This window comes from Alexandromys fortis, unplaced genomic scaffold (assembly GCF_014885135.2).
Source record: "Alexandromys fortis isolate MF-2015 unplaced genomic scaffold, M_Fortis_MF-2015_v1.1 scaffold_59, whole genome shotgun sequence".
NCBI classification, from domain to species: Eukaryota; Metazoa; Chordata; class Mammalia; order Rodentia; family Cricetidae; genus Alexandromys; species Alexandromys fortis.
This window is the reverse complement of record NW_026067943.1, coordinates 9,124,128-9,141,341: the sequence shown is the minus strand read 5'-3', so window position 1 is coordinate 9,141,341 and position 17,214 is coordinate 9,124,128. Positions and strand designations below refer to the sequence as shown.

The 17,214-nt window shown below is 52.8% G+C and overlaps 1 protein-coding gene across 3 annotated transcripts in view; it reads right to left on the bottom strand.

The window, feature by feature from the left end:
* Nucleotides 1–17,214, bottom strand: part of Cacna2d4 (calcium voltage-gated channel auxiliary subunit alpha2delta 4) — a 100,208-nt gene that overhangs the window by 2,409 nt on the left and 80,585 nt on the right. For 2 of the 3 annotated variants that reach the window (XM_050148514.1, XM_050148516.1), the window contains 11 exons: nucleotides 12,391–12,452; nucleotides 11,363–11,407; nucleotides 11,126–11,188; nucleotides 5,885–5,955; nucleotides 5,409–5,484; nucleotides 4,928–4,980; nucleotides 4,417–4,469; nucleotides 4,123–4,143; nucleotides 2,591–2,708; nucleotides 990–1,102; nucleotides 660–742 (listed from right to left, as the gene is read on the bottom strand). In XM_050148514.1, the coding sequence (XP_050004471.1) occupies nucleotides 660–742; nucleotides 990–1,102; nucleotides 2,591–2,708; nucleotides 4,123–4,143; nucleotides 4,417–4,469; nucleotides 4,928–4,980; nucleotides 5,409–5,484; nucleotides 5,885–5,955; nucleotides 11,126–11,188; nucleotides 11,363–11,407; nucleotides 12,391–12,452 (758 nt within the window). The remainder of the gene's footprint in view (nucleotides 1–659; nucleotides 743–989; nucleotides 1,103–2,590; nucleotides 2,709–4,122; nucleotides 4,144–4,416; nucleotides 4,470–4,927; nucleotides 4,981–5,408; nucleotides 5,485–5,884; nucleotides 5,956–11,125; nucleotides 11,189–11,362; nucleotides 11,408–12,390; nucleotides 12,453–17,214) is intronic. The other variant, XM_050148515.1, reaches the window with a different exon arrangement.

Genomic DNA, 17,214 nt, shown 5'->3' with positions numbered 1-17,214 from the left:
GGCTGGTCCTCCCAACCCAAGGGCCAGCATGCAGTGTGGCTAGACACAGACAGAAGAGAAGAAACCTACCTTTCTTCCAGCTTTTAGGGACAGTAAAAACAGCATACTTAGTCTTTGGGGTCTTCTCATAATTGTGTGGAGCAGCCCTGACCTCCAGGGGCATCTCTAGGGGAGGTAGTTTGTGGCAGCCACACCCAGCTGAGACTGGGTAGTAAGGCCCGCATCTCAGGTGTTAATAAATACCACTTGCTATTGTCACTAGTCACGTAATAGTGATTCGTGCTGAGGTAGCCGGAGTGTGGACGGAGAGGGGAAACTCCTTGGGCCCCAGGCTCTAGGAAGTATAGATTCCCTTGGGTCCTTTGTTCTCTTCTCTTCCCTTCTCTTTCTTCCTCTCTGCTTCTTGTCTCTCACCAACCCCCCAACTTGTGGCCTCTCTGTCCCACACAAACTGACCTGGAATTCCCTTGCTTGCTTCTGCCCCCTAGTGCTGGGATGACAGGCCTGGCCAATCTGATTTCTTACATCACACCACATAAATGTGAGTGCAAGGGTCTCCCAGTATGATGGGCACATAGAGTTCTGTCATCAATGTCCATAAACATTCATATCCCAGGAGGTCACACACAGGACACAACTGGGGAGTTCACAGCCCACACCTCTGGATGGAAGGCATGGCAGGATCCTGGGCGCCGCCGGGGCTTCTGGGAGCGCATCCTGTCGCATTTGACAGAGGCATTATGTGCAGAGCTCACTGTCAAGGTCACAACTCTACGTAGTCCTGGAGATCCTGGGGTCAAGATCTGGGAGGTCAGTGGCCCTGCAAGCAGGTTCAGGATGGGGAGCACCCCTCTCTGGGGCAGAGGGCTGGCCTATAAGTCATCCTGTAAGGAAGGGAATGGGGGCACAGGCTGGGCTCTGCACCCCAAATCTGAGCTTCTCCATGATCCCTCAGCCACCCCTTCCCCCTTGGGGGATGTGAAGGATATATTTGACTTCTGTGGCCTCCTGGAGGATGGGAGAGTAGGCGCTGCAGTCACAGGTAAGGTCTGTCACTAGGAGGAGCAGGTTGCTGCTGGGAATCTGTTGCATCACGAATGTCCTGCAGCAGAGAGGGTGGGAGGCTCTGAGTAGTAGGGGTGCAGGCTAAGGAGAAGGACTTGGGGGAGAAACTTTCTGAGGCACCTGGAAAGACATGTAGCCATAGGCAGACTGAGGCCAGTAGCCCGGTACTTACAAGGCATTCCCTCCTTTCCCAATAGCCAGAGAAGATGAAGAAGGAGCTGTCTTTAACAGGCACAGGGGCCATTCCCAGCAAACAGGGATATTAACTATCTCGGCTTGAGAGCTGGAGAACTTGCAGTTCTGAGCTTGGCCACAAGGTGGCACAATGCTCCTATACACAGCTTGGGGTAGGGGGTAGGGAAAGGCGTTTTTGCATTGGCCGGGTGTTAGAAACACAGCAGTGCCGGCTGCCACCAAGCATTTTGTATGGAGTGGGTGATGTTACACGCACAGGTGTATATCACATATATAAACTCACAGATGTGCTCGTCACAGCGTTATGTGAACTTGGTATCGTTCCCATTCTGCACAGACAAAACAGGCGAGAAGGGCTAAACTTGCCTATGGTTATAGTAGAGGCAGAGAGGAGCAGAGCTAGATTTAAAGAGTCAAGCCTGTCTGCGGGGAGGCCCTTACTTTCTGCCATCCCCTTGACGTTTCCTTCAAGTCTCAAGATGAGCACAGTCAATAGCGCCAGTCCCAGGAAGGCTGCTCTGTGTGTGCATAAGATGTCACACGTGATAAAGAAACAGAAACCTAAATCTGTCTGACGTCAGAATCTGAGGCTACAAAATAGCTGGCATGGGTCTGGGGTTCCCCAGACCTGCTAGTGGCCCTGGTGAGAAGCAAAACTGGTTGAGGGAGCCCCTAGATGTACTCTCCTCTTGGGTGGGACAGAAGTCTCCGGGCCGCTTCCTCCAAGGTTTGGAGTGGGAAGTCAGTAGGTTTGGCCTTCTGAGCTTGTCTGGACGAAGCTAGAGGTTTCTACCCAGGAGTTAGCCTGACTGGGTCCTGCTTGGAAACTATTGGCTTGGGGTGCTGATGCCCCAGAGAATGACAGCTCTGGGAATATAGGCCGAGGCTCCCCCCCCCACCCCTGTGCATTTTCTGGGGACGCTGCAGACCTGCACACAGTTCCTACTTTGTAGAGGGCAGAACTCCTGCTTCCTTCCCTGCCTGGGGCCTAAGTGTGAAAGGCCCCGGCACCAGCTTGCCATGGCTGGTTTGGCTGAGCAGAAGGGAAGCAAGCAAGGGAATTCTAAGAGAGGCCCGTGGCCTTGGATTTAGAGAGACTTGTGGACATGGGAATTGGCCTCTGGATTCCTTTTCCCTGTGTTCCCTAATGCAGACCACCAAATTGTTCATGCCCCTCTTCCTCTCTCCTGCCTCAGCCTGGGTTTTCCCTGTGCTGAGGAGTAGGGAGATGAGGAAGGTGACCTTTCCCCGAGGCACCGTCCTTGCCTACCGTGGACCAGGAGCGAGAAGTTGCACCCTGACTGGGCTTGGTGGCTGCATGGGGACTTACTTCTGGCAGGCCTCACACTCGATGATCCCATTGGCCTCCTGGATAGACGTCTGGTGCACGAACACTGGGTATTCTGTGTCACAGGGGTGCAGCAGGTCCTGCTTCTTGTGCTTGTGGGCTGTGGGTGGCAGGCATGTGTGTGAGGAGGGCTATCACCTCACAGAGGCCCTAGGAAGCCCATCTGTAAGGGCAGCATCCTTTAGTTTGCTACAAGTGACCAGCACTCAGCAAAAGGCACCGCGGAGTCTGGAGGCCTCGCTGAGCTGCTGGGTGGCCCTCGCCAGGAGCCCTGAGATCTTTCTGCAGAGCACTCGTGGGTACCCTGCAGTGCTGCTATGCCAAAGCACACTTTGCCTCTTACGGCCCAGCAGCGAAGGAAGTGTAGGGAAGGCACAGTGGCCTGGAAACACCTGGAAGTGGAGGTGCAGACATGACATTGCTTTTGCAAGGTCACACAAGGCGTGAGGAAAGTCACAGGTCTCAATGCTTGGACCCAGAAGCTTCCCTCACAGATAGTAAATCTAAGAGGGGAGGGCAGGCTGAACAATCCTCGTGGCCTGGGGAAGCACCCACAGCCCAGCCAGCTTCCATCCCTGTTTATGCCACTGGGCACCCCTGCTCCTGGTCCTCAGTGTCAGAGGACAGATGCCTCACAACTGGCTTTTCTCTTCCCAGGGGTTCAGGCTTAGAACTGAGCTAGTTTCCTGCCACTGGGGTCACTGGCTTCATAACTCCAGTTATGAAGGGGGCCTAACCACAGGAACTTCAGGTCCAAGGACCTGCCCTGGTCACCAGCAGCAGCTGAGGAGGCAGAGGGAAGGAGGGGACATTGTTCATATAATGAAGCCAGACAAGAAGGCAGTGGGAGTCTCCTGGCTACTGGATGTCCAGAACCCAGAGAGAGTTTAGCGGGGTGGGCTAAGGTTGGCCATCGTTTTGGCCCGGGAAGCCCACATCTCCAGGACCTAAGTGCGTTTGTGTCTCTCGGCTTGTAAAGGTCAGGTGTCCCCCTTTCCAGGCTGAGGTCAAGTGTCCCCCCTTCCCAGGCCGGCAGGAGTCCACAGCAGCTGGGACAAAGCTTTCCCTTTGCTTTGTGTCAGAGCCGCCATGACATGTCATTGTTTTTGGGGACTATCTTTAGGCACAACTTCAGGGGAGGGGTGCCATTCTAGAGGACACTCCCTCAAACCTGGAGCCTTGCCGAGGCTGCTTTCTTCTCTAGGGTGACCTGGTGGCATCTCAACAACATGATGGGCTATACCTCCCTTTTAACTATCAGAACCCCTCAAGAGGAGACGGCTGTTTCCTAAAGCAGGCCTGTACTTGTGTGGCCTGAGCTCTGGGCTTTCTTGCTTCCTCAAAATGGTGCTCTAAAGGTTTGGGGACCGCCTCCTGTCCCCAGTCAAGGAGTGTCCTAGGATAAAGAAACTCAGGCTGCCTGTGCTCACTCCCAAGACACAGACTTAAAGACAAGTCCTTTACAGCTCCCCCGGCACTGGGCAAGGTAGGCTCTCTCCGTCAGAACTACTTACAATGATGAAAGACAGCCTTGGCTGCCCAGGACAAGAGCCCACCACAGGGTTGGGCACGGCACAGGGAAGGCACAGCATCACACAAGGACAGGATGGCATAGGGCAGTGGTGATGGCACACGGAGCGAAGGTGATCAGAGGTGATGCGATGTCACACACAGAGGCGAGGGGAAGGCGATGAGATGAGATTATGAACATGAAGGCTTCGACACCCACCCGGCTGCCACCCACCCCAGGCAGAAGCTTTCTAATGAGCTTCCCAGAGTGCTGCCCACAGCTGCTTCCTGGCACTTACCCTCTGACCCTTTGTCCTGCCAAGATCCCCAGGTACTCCACTGTAGCAGGAACCTGCAGGATACAGAGCACAGTCTCGGGGGGGCTGGCATGTGAAACTCTCGGGGTGCCACTGCCTCTAGCCACCCCCTGTAGGAACCCGTCTTTCTGCTTGAGGGCATGAATGAAGGAGGGTCTAGGGTGGGGTTGAATGCCTCTCTCCTCCCGTGGCTAGTGAACCAAGCTATCTTGTTGGCCATAGGCAGCCCCCTTAATGGTAGCCTCATGACCTCATTGCTGTATGCAGGGAATCTTGCCTGTCACTTTTAATCATAACCCAGTCCTTCCCCAAAGGGAACTCTTGTCACCTGGAATCCCCCCTCCAACCCAAGACTCATGGCCCACTTGCAGGGAACACTCTCCTTTGGTCCTGGCCTCATGGTCCAATTCCCTGGTCCAGGGAGCCCTCCCCTCCCATGACCCCTGACCCCTGAGCATGGTTTCTCTCCCCACTCCATCTAACCCCTACTCACAGCAGACATTCGTGCAGTAGCCACCTGACCACCATCAAGGAGGCAGAGAGAGGCTGGAGGAAGAGCAGAGCTATTTCAGGGAAACCCCAAGTGATGTCCCTTAACAACCGCTCTCCAGACCCAACCTGCCTGCCCCTCAGAAGGAGCACCAGAGCAGAGGGACCTCAAAGGCCTCCTGTAGGTCAGACTCCCCACAGGTAGAATTTGAAAAACCCTCAGGAGTCTGGTCATTTCCCATCTCTGATAGACCAGTGCTAGGGACCCCTGAAGACGTTAATGTCAGTCTGGGAGGTGAGAATGAGCATCCCCCCAGGACAAGACAGCCCCGCAGCCCCAGGGGAAGGGGTGAGCATCAGAACAGGGTCCAGAATAGCCTGAGCCAGAAGGGTCTGGGGCTGGATGAGGATGGGACCAGGTGACATCCTGAAGGACAGGGCAGAGGATGAGTCCCAGTAGAAGGACGGCCCGGGGGGACACTCACACTGATCAGGGCCTGGGCTGCACTGTGGCGGTGATCTGGGGGCTCGCACATGGCCTGGTAGTCATACATGGTCACACTGAAATGAAGAAGTGAGCTGTGTCGGAGCCAAGACCAGTCAGTCCATGCCCTGGCCTGGAGGCCTTGGTTGCAGGATTTGTGTTGACTAGGGTCCCTGTGGGTGCCCAACTTAGAGGAGTGAGCCAGAGTAGAAGCCAGCTCATGCCAAAATGTCACTCCCATGCGTGGATGGCTTCAAGAACACAGACAGCATGCTTGCTGTGTTGGCCTGTGCTTTCCTCTGAACCCTGAGCCAAGGCTGGAGAGTCACTCTGTGGGACGGCCACACATCTTACACCCACCCCTAGATTGACTTCAGTCTCTGGCCCCAGAAAGGCATCTTTGGGGCCTCTCTGGGGGTGTCTGGGGTCAGACCCTGAGGGCTATCTGAGGACCAGAGAGGGGAGCGTCTCACTTACCGGCTGAACACCCCCATGCTGAGAAGCTGCGCCATGAGAGCTCCATCCACTTCCCCCAGAAATCTTCCCATCTGTGAGGGGGGAACCCGAGAGAGCTACCACCAGGCTGTCCCTGTAGTTGCTCTTCCACGCAGCCCGCCCCTCCCCCAGCTGCCCATCGCAATCAAGGCTTTCTAAATCGTGTTGTCATCTGCAGCGGACTGTGAAATCGGCCCAGAGGGCGCTCCAAAAGTGGTCCAGGGTTCCTTAAACATGAGTCGGAGCTTCCAAGGAAACGAGTTTGTGGGCCCCCTTTGTTGCATGTGCTTTTTGTTGCATGGGGTGGGGTGGTGATGGTGGTGGAGGTGAGGTGGTCGTGGTTGTTAGGACAAAGCAGTGGGAATGTACCTTTGCCAGGCTGGGCCAAGGTGTGCTACTAAGAGATCACGCCATGCAACAGATCTAATGCAAGAGGTTTATTGAGGGAGAGGGTGAGTGAAAGGCCATCTTAGAGTGGAGAGAGAGAGAGAGAGAGAGAGAGAGAGAGAGAGAGAGAGAGAGTCAGAGAGACAGAGAGAGAGCGCTGTGATGTTCAGAGGGACTTTTTAAAGGGGGCGTGTGCCACTTCGAGTTGCTACAGTGGAAATGTGCCGCACCTGGTGTGGCAGGTGCTGCTGCAAGCTGCTGCCATTGAGCAGAGCCCTTGATTCGCAGCAGTGATGCTAGCGGAGGTGGTGGTGCTGATGGTGGAGATGGAATATGTGGTAGCAGTGATGAGGATAATGGTGGCGGTGGTGACGGTGGTTGTGGTGATGGCAGTGGTAGTGTATGCTGTCAAAGGTAGTTTTCAGCAGGTTCTGCCGTGAGCTTTGCTATCCTGGCTTCTTCATTGAGTGGAGGAAGGCGGGAGCCTGGGATCGCCCTCTGTTCCCTGCCTTCTCTGCATCAGCTGTATTTCACCTCTTGGGCTCTGGCCCTCTCTGCAAATCCTTTTTCCTGCCCCCAGATTTGTTGCCAAAATACTCTCAGACAGCTTGGGTTTGGGAAAGTAGTAATGCCACTGCCCACCCCCAAAATAAGACAGGACCTCCTTGCTCATGATCTAATCAGTCAGTGTCCGGGGACACCTGCTGCCCAGCATCCTCCAAGGCCCTGCCCCTGAATGGTTATGTCAGTTGGATTAGCTCTTTGCTGTTCCAGTGACTGTGTGTTTCCCTTCCATCAGCAGGGAGCACGATCCCTGCAGAGACTTGTCTCTACCCTTTGGCTGTTCGTTGCATGCGCTCTCGTGCGCGCGCGTGCGTGCGTGTGTGTGTGTGTGTGTGTGTGTGTGTGTGTGTGTGTGTAAAACCTGAAACTTATGCTCCTTAAGACAGGGAAACTGGGTACAGACTAGGGCTGTAAGCCCATCCCATTCCCTTGCTAAATTGTAGGCTCATTCCTCACCTGCCCTGCTGATCAAATGCCCAGTTCTGAGGCAGGAGATCTGACTGTAAGAAAGTACACCTTGGAAAACACTTCTGCCTCTGCAAACAAAACTCCATATCCTAGAAAATGCCACTTAGCAGGAAATGTCCACTGCCCTTCTTTTTGTAAGGCAGCTTCTGCAACAATGGAAACACTGTGGTCCACAAAAAGACTACACTTCCCAGAAACCCTTGTACTGAGAGCTGGCCAATGAAACGGAATAAAGCCCAGAAGAGAACTTCTGGGAATTCACTTAAAGTGAGAGGACTGTGTTGGGGTACCCAAACTCCGCTGTTGCCCTCCTATTTGGGACGTGGACTAGAAGGCAAGAATCCCCCTGGCTCTGATGCTACCATGAGGATGGGATACCTGGTGCCTCCAGGAAGCCATACTAAGCCTGTGCTGCCTTGATCTAGGAAATAATCTATGATTTGCTAAAGTCAGTGCAACAGGGAGAACACTATCGCTAACGGATAGTTACTGTTGACTTTTGTCCAAATGAATAACTGCCTCAGATCAAAATTCTGGACCTTCAAAGGAAAGGTTCCAATGTGGATTTTGAGTCCCTTGTCATTTCAGGACCCGGATTTTAACATGTGGCTTTATTAGGAACACAGCTGGCAAGGGGCTTCCCAAGGCTCCTTACACCCAAGATTACCCATACATGGCACAGCCAACACGCTGGCAGAGCTCTGGAAGATCCAAAGGTCCAGGGTTGCCTGCATTTAGTTTGGTATGAGTTTGGGATAGAGTCAGGGTCCTATGAGGTCTGCCCTGGAGCCTGGAGTTCGGTAGATGGCCTAGGCAGGAAAGAATTCAGGAGTGAGCTGATAGCCTCTGTGGGATGGTTGCCCCAACGCAGGGCTGACTTTCCTGTTGTGTGGCTGCTCATCAAATACCCAGCAATGCGCTCCTGTCTGTGTTCAAACTGGTCTGAGTTCCAGGCCTGTGCATCTGTGGCCTCTTGGCCCAGCACAGCTCAGCTTACAGCTTGTCCCAGGCAGGCCCAGATGAGGAGATACTGAGCCCTGTCAAGGAGCTGCAGCTGACATGAATCCTAGAACTAACCCAGGGGTCAGCACTCCTTATCCATGGCTTCTGACGACCCGCAGGATTGGCTGTAATTCTATGAGACCCAGCCAAGTACATCTGAGCCAGTTAACTGTTTTGAGTAGAGGCAGAGCAACCTGGACAGGGAATTGAAGGACTCAGGTTTGGCAACTAGGTGTTAGAAACTTGTATGCTACCCTTGACCCCAAGACAAAGCTGGTCTGAGTTCACCAACCTCGTGTGTGTGTGTGTGTGCCCGTGTGTGTGTTTTGGGGGTGTCTTTGAGCTGGCAAAAAGCCTCTAGATCAGTGGTTCTCAACCTTCCTATTGCTTCAACCCTTTTATACAGTTCTTCATGTTGTGGTGACCCCCAGCCATGAAATTGTTTTTGTTTCAAAACTGTGGTTTTGTTATTGTTATGAATCATAATGTAAATATCCATGTTTTCTGATAGTCTTAGGTACCCCCTGTGAAAGGGCTGTTTGACCCCCAAAGGAGTTGGGACCCACTGGTTGAGAACTGCCGCTCTACAAGCTAGTTTTATTTATACTTTGTTTAATTTCATAAAGGATTTGGATCAGCTTGTAAGCCTATGCAAAACATAAGATAATACAACACTTGAGAAAATGAAGGCACATAAGCTAAGTACTTAAAATAGGGAATGAAAATGTATGTTACATCAAATATAAACCTCAGAACAGACCGACTGTTTCTGTGATGTCCTGGGATCACAATTCATGAGCATGTGGGCAGGGAAGCTCTAGACAGAATGGGAGCAATTCAACCCAATGTGCTATCCAAGGGCCCTGGGGTCTTCTTCATTGAGGTGGCCCTTTGCAGTTGTCGCAGCTGGACTGGGTTGGGGGCAAAAACTGGCAAGCTAGGGGTGAGAGAACTCTTTTCGGCCTGTTGGGGACTTGCGTGGCTTTGTGATAGAAGAATAGCCTTTTTGTTATTCCTGTTTTCAAATGGTTAGGGAAAAGATCCAAAAGGCCATTAATATTTCAAGCTCATGAACCTTGCATGAGATGGTTCAGTATCCATAGCAGGATCCTGTTGGGACGGTGCCTGCTCACTCATGTGTCTTCTGTCCCGGTTCCTGCTCAGTCGCCATCAGAGAGCCCTGACTCACACGGCTGATGCCCCCCAGGTGCTCTCTGCCCCCTCCCCCGCTGCTGCGTAGGCTCCCTGGCCCATGTTCTGACATACTCTTGGGCTGGTCTGTAATCTTATCTTGCCTGACCAAGCCACCTGGCTCCACTGCCACTCCTGTTCATGGCCACCTTCTGACTCCTGAGCTACCCCACAGGAGACCAGGCCCCACAGTCAGTCATGATCGTATGGCATTGGGACCAGCGTATGAGTGTCCTTAGGCCCCTTCAGCCATATAGTCAACTTCTGTTTTCCTTCCTTTTCTGACAGAATGGACCGTCTCTGTGTGAAGAAGGGCAGGCAGGACTGGACACGCGGGTGCCAGGACTAGTGACTGGTCAGAGTTCTGGCAGTGTCCTGATTGACAGCCTAGACCTTTCCAGTAGGAAGCAACAGTAAAATCTGCTTTCTCTTCTCAGCTCTTGCTGCATGCCAAGCGGGCTATTTAAGAACTGCTCCCGGGGAGCCGTCCCATGGTCCTTTGGTCCCCTTCTATCTTGACTCTATCTGTGCCCAGTCTCCTGATGTCCCGGCTCTACTTCCTGTCACGTTCTGACAATTTCCACGGACTCTCAGCCCTGCCTGGATGAGGCTACAGTTTGGCTTTGGGGGACAGAGACTACCTTGGCCAGGACCCTGGGCAGCGTCAGCTCTGATCCTGCAACTTGTACTATCCAGGCTTCTGGAGCCTCCAGCTTAGGGTTGAACCCTGACCTCAGGTGATCCAGCCTGTGCTTTTCCAGAGGAGAAAACTGAGGCCCAGATCTTGGAAGCTGCTAACCGAACTGAACACATGCCTGCAGGCGAAATTCCTCTTGGAGGTTATTTAGGGCTGTAGGCTTGTGTCAAAGAACCGCTTCAGGTGTTTGTGTTCAGGTTTGGCTCAGGGTGGAACAAGCTTCTTTTAAAAGTGCGATTTAAAGTATAATCCCTGGCTAATTTCAGGGTCTGATTTGTGGCTGAGCAGATATAAAACTGCCATCGTGACTTCCTCTTCTGTCTGAGTAGGTGGCTGGAGGGAAGGCAGGCTGCTGGATAAAGTAAGGGCTGCCCCCCATGTCCCTGCTAGCCTGTTGGCACCCTGGCTTGGTGGCAGCAGTAAAATTTTCTACAAGGGGACCCAGAAAGGAGAGGAGCACAGGGGTGGGGACAGTCCCCCTGGAGACGATGATGATAGAAAAGGGTGGGGGGATGGGTAAGAGAGGGCAAGATACAAGCAGCAGAGGTGGGGCTCGAAAGTCCCCAAGGTTGTGCGGGGGAGGGAGCAGGACACTTAGTGGCAGTGCAGCCAGGCCCTCCCTTAGCCGTGAGCTTGTTGAGTGGCTCCTCACAGACGTGACATGTCACATGGCAGAGAGGTCAGCTTAGTCACAGCTAAGGGGGAGAAGTATTTCTGCCTTTGAATGCCGCTCTGCGTTTGTCCTCTTGCTCTGTGGTTTGGACGGAAGGCAACTCCTTTCCTCCCACCCAGATTTGCTCCAAAGTGGGGCGAAGGCCCCAGCTTTAGGCCTGCTTGGCTGATAAAGCTGCTAAGGGTCTTGGCTCCCCTCCCCCAAGCCCTTTTCTCTAAGTTCTGGCTCTTCGGTCACTTACCTCTTGGGGTCTCTGGGAGATCAGAATGAAGCCATTGTTGTCTATAAGGAAGCAATCCAGATCCTGGGGGAGAGGCCAGGACAGGAGGTCATAGCCAGGGCCACGGCTGGCTCTAGCCCTCCTCAAAGGGCTGAGGAGGGTGAGCCCTGCAGGCAGGCTCAGGGAGGAGGGAAGTAGTTCACAGGGGGACACAGGACAGTGAACTTCCGCCTGTGCCCTCCTTCAGGAGTCACTTACAGTGTCCTCGCAGCTCTTCAGGCACGGACCCTCCTCAGTGCCGCACTGGAAGGAAGAGGGGACATTGTGAACAGTGTGTGCTTTTGTGGGTGCAAGTACATGTGCATGTGTGCTTGTGTGTGTGTGTGTGCCTATGTGTAGCATCATGTGAACTATGCATCTATATGTACACAATGTGTGTTAAAGGTAGGTCTATGTGTGCTGTGTATGTGGAGTGTTTGGATACATTTTACATGTGGTATACACATGGCTTGTATATTCTGTGTACATGTGCATACCTGTATATGTGCAGTGTGCTATGGTTATGAAGAGTTTGTTGTATGTGGGTACATTTGGACTGTGTCTTGTATGAGGAAGGTCTGCCTGTGGTGTGTGTGTGCTTGTATGTGTGTCTGTATATACACATTTGTGCAGCGCATTTGTGAAGGGCCAGTTGTATGTGGAGGACCGGCCTTAGCAAATGGAGTCTATGAGGGTCATGTACACACATGTAGGTGTCTCCCAGCAGGCAGGGAACTGAGCAGCAGGCCGTGCTCTCCTGAGGACAAACACAGGCCACCTGCCTGCAGGGCACTAGGACTTTCACATGGTGAGTGGGTTCTTATTGGTCCCCTCCACCTCTGTGGCCTTTCTACCTTCACTACACAGCTCACTGTGCCCAAGGCAGCCTGGAGTGAAGGAGTAGACGGGACTTTTCTCTGAGAGGATGACTCAGGCTAGAAGGACATACAGAGGACAGTGAAGATTTCTGGTGTGTGTCCTTCTTTAGAGGGAGGAGCCAAGTGAAGTTCTAATTTACTCTGTAGCAGGCAAGGCTAGGGTAGTTTGGGGACAACAGCAGTGGCCGTTTTACCCTTTTCCCTGGATCTGATTAGGGGACAGAGCACTGGAGTGGGGGTGGGGATAGGGGGAAGAAGCCCGATATGCAGGGTCCAGGGAAGGGCAGGGAAGGCAGAGATAGAGTGGAGATGTCCCCTGTGGGACTGATGGGCTGGGCTGTGGGGACAGTCCTTCCCTATGATGCCTACCTGCTTCATGGCTGCCCAGAACTGGCGCTGGAGGTAGTCCACTTGCATCTGGATGCCCACAGCTGCAGAGAGCAAGAAAGAGGAGGGGCAAGGCCAGATGAATATTTGGGGGAGGAGGAAACAGTGAGAGCAGAAAAGAATAGAATCCACTGAAAGAGAGAAAACTTATCCGTGGCGGCGGCTGTGGGGAGAGAAGCATGGGCAGGCGGGAATGATGGAGCCTTTGTCACCGAAGGGAATCTAGGGCCTCTGGAATAGGACCCAGGGGATTAGAGAAGGGGATCCAGGCCAGGAGATGCTCCCTGTGGGAGAAGCAATACCAAGAGATGCCAGAGAACCGTGAGGATGGATGGCTTCCTCTCTGATCCCTGGGAGCTCAGGGCACACTCTCTGGCTGGTGCTTCTCCCTTGAAACATTTGTAAAGAGAGGCTGGCTAGAGCATTGTTTGTGCAAGATCGTGGGGCCCAAAGTGGCGAGCTAAGTCTGAGTCTGGAAACTCAGAGGCCCCGTGGATCTCAGTCCTGGTGTGACACTCCCTGGAGGCACAGTCCCTGGAGGCACTCAGGAAGAAACCTAAGTTGTCGGAGGTTGAGCCATAAGCCGACCACCGGAGTTTGCAAGGACATTTCCCGGAGACCAGGAATGCCGCCAGTGCACAAATGCTTCTCTTTTGATGTCCCCCAACACAAGCGCCATCTGCCTCTTTGATTCCCAAATAGGTCTGGAGAACCCAAGGGGGCACTCACATACTAAGAGAAATCTGGGACAAAGAGCGACAGGAGAACTTGGGGCCAAAGACTAGAAAGAAAAGGCTGGCTATGCTGGGCAGAAAGAGAGTCCAAACTAGGCCAACTTCTTAGTACCTAGAATAATATTAAAGGCGTTTGGGGGCTTTGGGTGAGTTAGGCACCTTTACAGGCATAAGGGTGTTTAATCCTTCCTAGGCTGGCACTAGCCTCATTTAGACCTCACGGGATGAGGGAACAGAGCAGAGAGCAGGGGTTCCTAGTGGCTCAGCTCAGTCGCCAGCCAGGAAGTAACAATGAGCAGGTTCTGAACCTCTAAGGCATAGCTCTGAGTTCTTCCCTCTGGGTCGGGCTCGGAGTCCTTGCAGGCCTCTCATACATGCCAGGCATGGGGAAGCTCAGGGTTCTCCATCATTATACCACCTGCCTAGGAAAGTCTAAAGTCACTCCATGCCATTCTGATTCTCAGGGCCTCGTGGCTCTTCCACGATGCACCTGTATCCTGGGGAGGTTTGAGGGGAAAAGAAATTAGGGAGCAGCCAGTGCCGCTGTTGCGCTGGGTTCTCCAGGGCCACAATCCGCATCTGGCTTTCTTGCGCAATGCATTGAGATGGCCGTTGCCCCTAAGCTGCAGACCCAGCCGTTTTGGTGTTTCTCATTTTGAAACGGGGTTTTGCTAAGTTGCCCAGGCTAGTCTTGAACTTGTCATGCTTCTGTACAAGCCTGAACTACTGTTGAGACTCAGGGGGAAAAAGTGCAAGGTTGGATTCTAGACTAAAGCCCCCTGAAGGGCAGGTGAAGTCCCTGCAGAGTTTCCCACCCAGGAGGCAGCCTAGGCCTGGGAGCCTGCATTTCTCGTGGCAATAGGTGATGCTGTAGCAGGTCCCAGGAGACCCTGACCCAAAGCCTCCCCATGTAGATGAGTTTTATAAGATGCTGGAGACGCCCTACACCTGTCCTGTCCCAAACTGTAGCCATCAATCACCATGGCTGCCGGAGACCCCATATGTGGCTCTTGAAATCGAGGGCCTGGGTTTTTGGTTTTATTTTATCTTAACGTAAATGTGGCTAACCCCATACAGATGGCAACTTCCATGTTGGACAGTAGCGTCCTGCGGCTAATCTGCAGTTAAAACAGCAACAGCAACACCTGAGGTCCTAGAAGGCCCCTCCCCTCCAGCACAGTCTCGGGATTTCTGAGGTGGGTCTGGGGAGCCTCTGTGAAAGTGACAGCTGAGCCTGGAGGTCCAGGTGACTGAAAGGGGTAGGTGGGGGCAGGGGGCAAGGGGCACGTAGACCTGTGTCAGGGAAACACAGACGTGACATGTTGTCCCAAGTGGGGAAATGCTCTGTCCCAGCGAGTGTGGTGCGCCTCGTCATTCACCTTTCTCTCTGAGGGTGCAGGGGCCCCACTTGGCTCTTCTCCCTTTCTCACGGAGGATTACCCTGGGAGCTCATCACACACAGACTTCCTTCACCTACAGAAACAGGGCTGAACTCTGCTTCGGAGTGCTATTACAGGGCAGTGGTGCTGATACTGAGGAGAGTCAGCTCCTTGGGAGCTAAGGGAGCTTATTTGACTTCATCCCCGGCTGTAGATGGAGAGGTGGGCCACTTCCTGCCGCCCAGGAGGGCTCCCAGCCACCGGCTAGCTTTACCCGAAATAATTACACGGAAACTGTATTCTTTTAAATACTGCCTGGCTCTTACTGGCTAATTCTCATATCTTGATTAACCCATTTCTAATAATCTGTGTAGCACCACGAGGTGGTGGCTTACCGGGGAGGATCTTAACCTGCGTCCATCTTGGAGAGGAGAGCTATAGCGTCTGTATGAGGAGTCTGCCTCACTTCCCTTCTTCCCAGCATTCTGTTCTGTCTACTCCACCCACCTATGTTCTGACCTATCAGGCTAAGCAGTTTCTTTATTAATTAACCAATGAAAGCAACAGATAGACAGATGACCCTCCTCCATCACCCGGCTCCAGTGGTCAAAGGGTCCCAGACTGGCTCTAGAATGGGACTCTAGCTCTCTCTTCTGCAGCTCGGGGTGTGTCCCACAGACTCACACAGTTTCTAAGCTCTGTGACTCTCATATGGGAAGTCTGCAGAAGGCAGGGTTTGATTCTGCCTCAGCGAAAGCCAGGCTTCAGGGTTACTCGGGTAGGCATGAGGGCTTAGCAAAGGGCAGGTTAGTGGTGGTCACACCACAAAGCCATCTTTCTATCCTTTCAGAATTTGGAATATCTCAGTAGCTTCCCGCGTCACTGTGTTACTGCGAGCTCCAAAAGCATTTGCACGTGTTCAGAAGCTACCCTACCCTCTACCTGAAGTAGTCTTGTATAGTCTGCATTACAAGGCTCATTTCTCTCATGACTGTCATTTCTCTTTGTCCACCTAGGTTCTGAAGACCTTGGTTCCAGGACTCCATACAGAAATACTTTCTGCTGTGACCACTGTGGCCAAGCCGACATTCTCTTGCCCTGTGCCTTTAGGGTCCCAGATTCCCACTCTGGCCTTTCTCCATGTGGCACAGTCATCTCCCAGAAGACCAAAACCCATCCCTTCTTTACTGACCCCATCCTGCCTTCCCACTTAGAGCAAAATTTAGATCCCTGCAAACCCACGAGGCCGCCTTGCTGGTGTTTTTGGTTTCAGCCTGAATTGTTGTCTTCCTCGAACAGGGTCAGCTCATCCGTACTCCAGGACATTCTCATCAAGCGTCTTTCTGGAATGCTCCTGCCTAGAACTCAACTTGCCTGTAATCAACTCAACCTCATCACCTGGCAGAGACTTCCTGCTCTCCCCAGATAAAGCTGCCCCCCCCTCGTATTGCTTTATTTCCTAAGTGATATGATTTATCTCACCCCGTGGAGTGGGGTTCACAGAGGGCAAGCAGATGGAGCCCTGATTCTTAGATCTAGAGTCACACTGTCACTTAACAGGGTTCAGTAAATGTTTCTTAGTCAATTTGTGCCAGCCCTTGACTGGGGGGAGCAGTGACCTCACTTCCGTGACTGCAAAGGTTCAGACCTTTCCAGACTCCTTGTTATTGCTCACACTAATCTGTCAGCTTAGAGGTTAACCCTGTGCCCCAAGTCCCTCTGCAATCCACTGGGAAATGAGAGATTTAAGTGAGAAACAAAGCGGATCTTCCTTCTGGTAAGAAGGCAAGAGGCTGACACAGAAGTGGGGTGGGAGCGGGGCGGGGGGGGGCACACATATCGTCTTCAGCAATGGAGTCGTCCTGCCAGAGGCTCTTCCTCCCATCCTCCTAGGTTTTAATCCTGCCATAGAACATTTACAGAGCTCAGCCTTCAGGCCTAGTGCCCCTGTTCTGCTGGGATGGTGGACTCCAGGAGTTCCCGGAGTGCCTGGGAGAACCATCTTCCTGGGTACCTGCTACCTGCTGTGTGGCTGCATCTGCCCAGAATTTTTGATGAGGCGAAACAGGCAAAGAGGCCAGGGTGGGAAGGCTTCCTGCGTGGTTTCCCTGGGTGTAATTGAGTGATCTTCCCTATGATTGGGTCTGATGGGTCCCTGTTTTATACCTTGGCCTTAGTTTGTGAGGGAGCTGCCATGAAGGAAGGATGAATCTCAGATCTCCTTCTACTTGCCATAATTTACCTGGGTCCTTCCCCTGTCCCTGTCCTCCCTGCCTCAGGCTGCCTCCTACCTTCCCCTCCTGCTATCTCTCCACAGGGTTCTTGTGTTTTCCTCCAAGACCCCAGTGCTTTAATGTCCTCTCATTCAGGCCCATAGCCTAACAGAGCACTCCAGGAAGGCTACAGGCAGCTGGAGCCTTAGTGGGACATATATCCTTGCTCTACGGTGTTGCTCTGTCACCAGGAATGGCAAAATAAAAAGCACACACAGAGATACAGACACACAAAGAGACACAGACACACACATGTACCACAAACACAGACACACACAGATACACATACATGCATAGACACAACACAGACACACACATGTACCACAAGCACAGATACAGACACACAAATTTACCATAAGCACAGACACACACAGAGATATACGTACCATAAACACAGACACAGACATACATATGTACCAC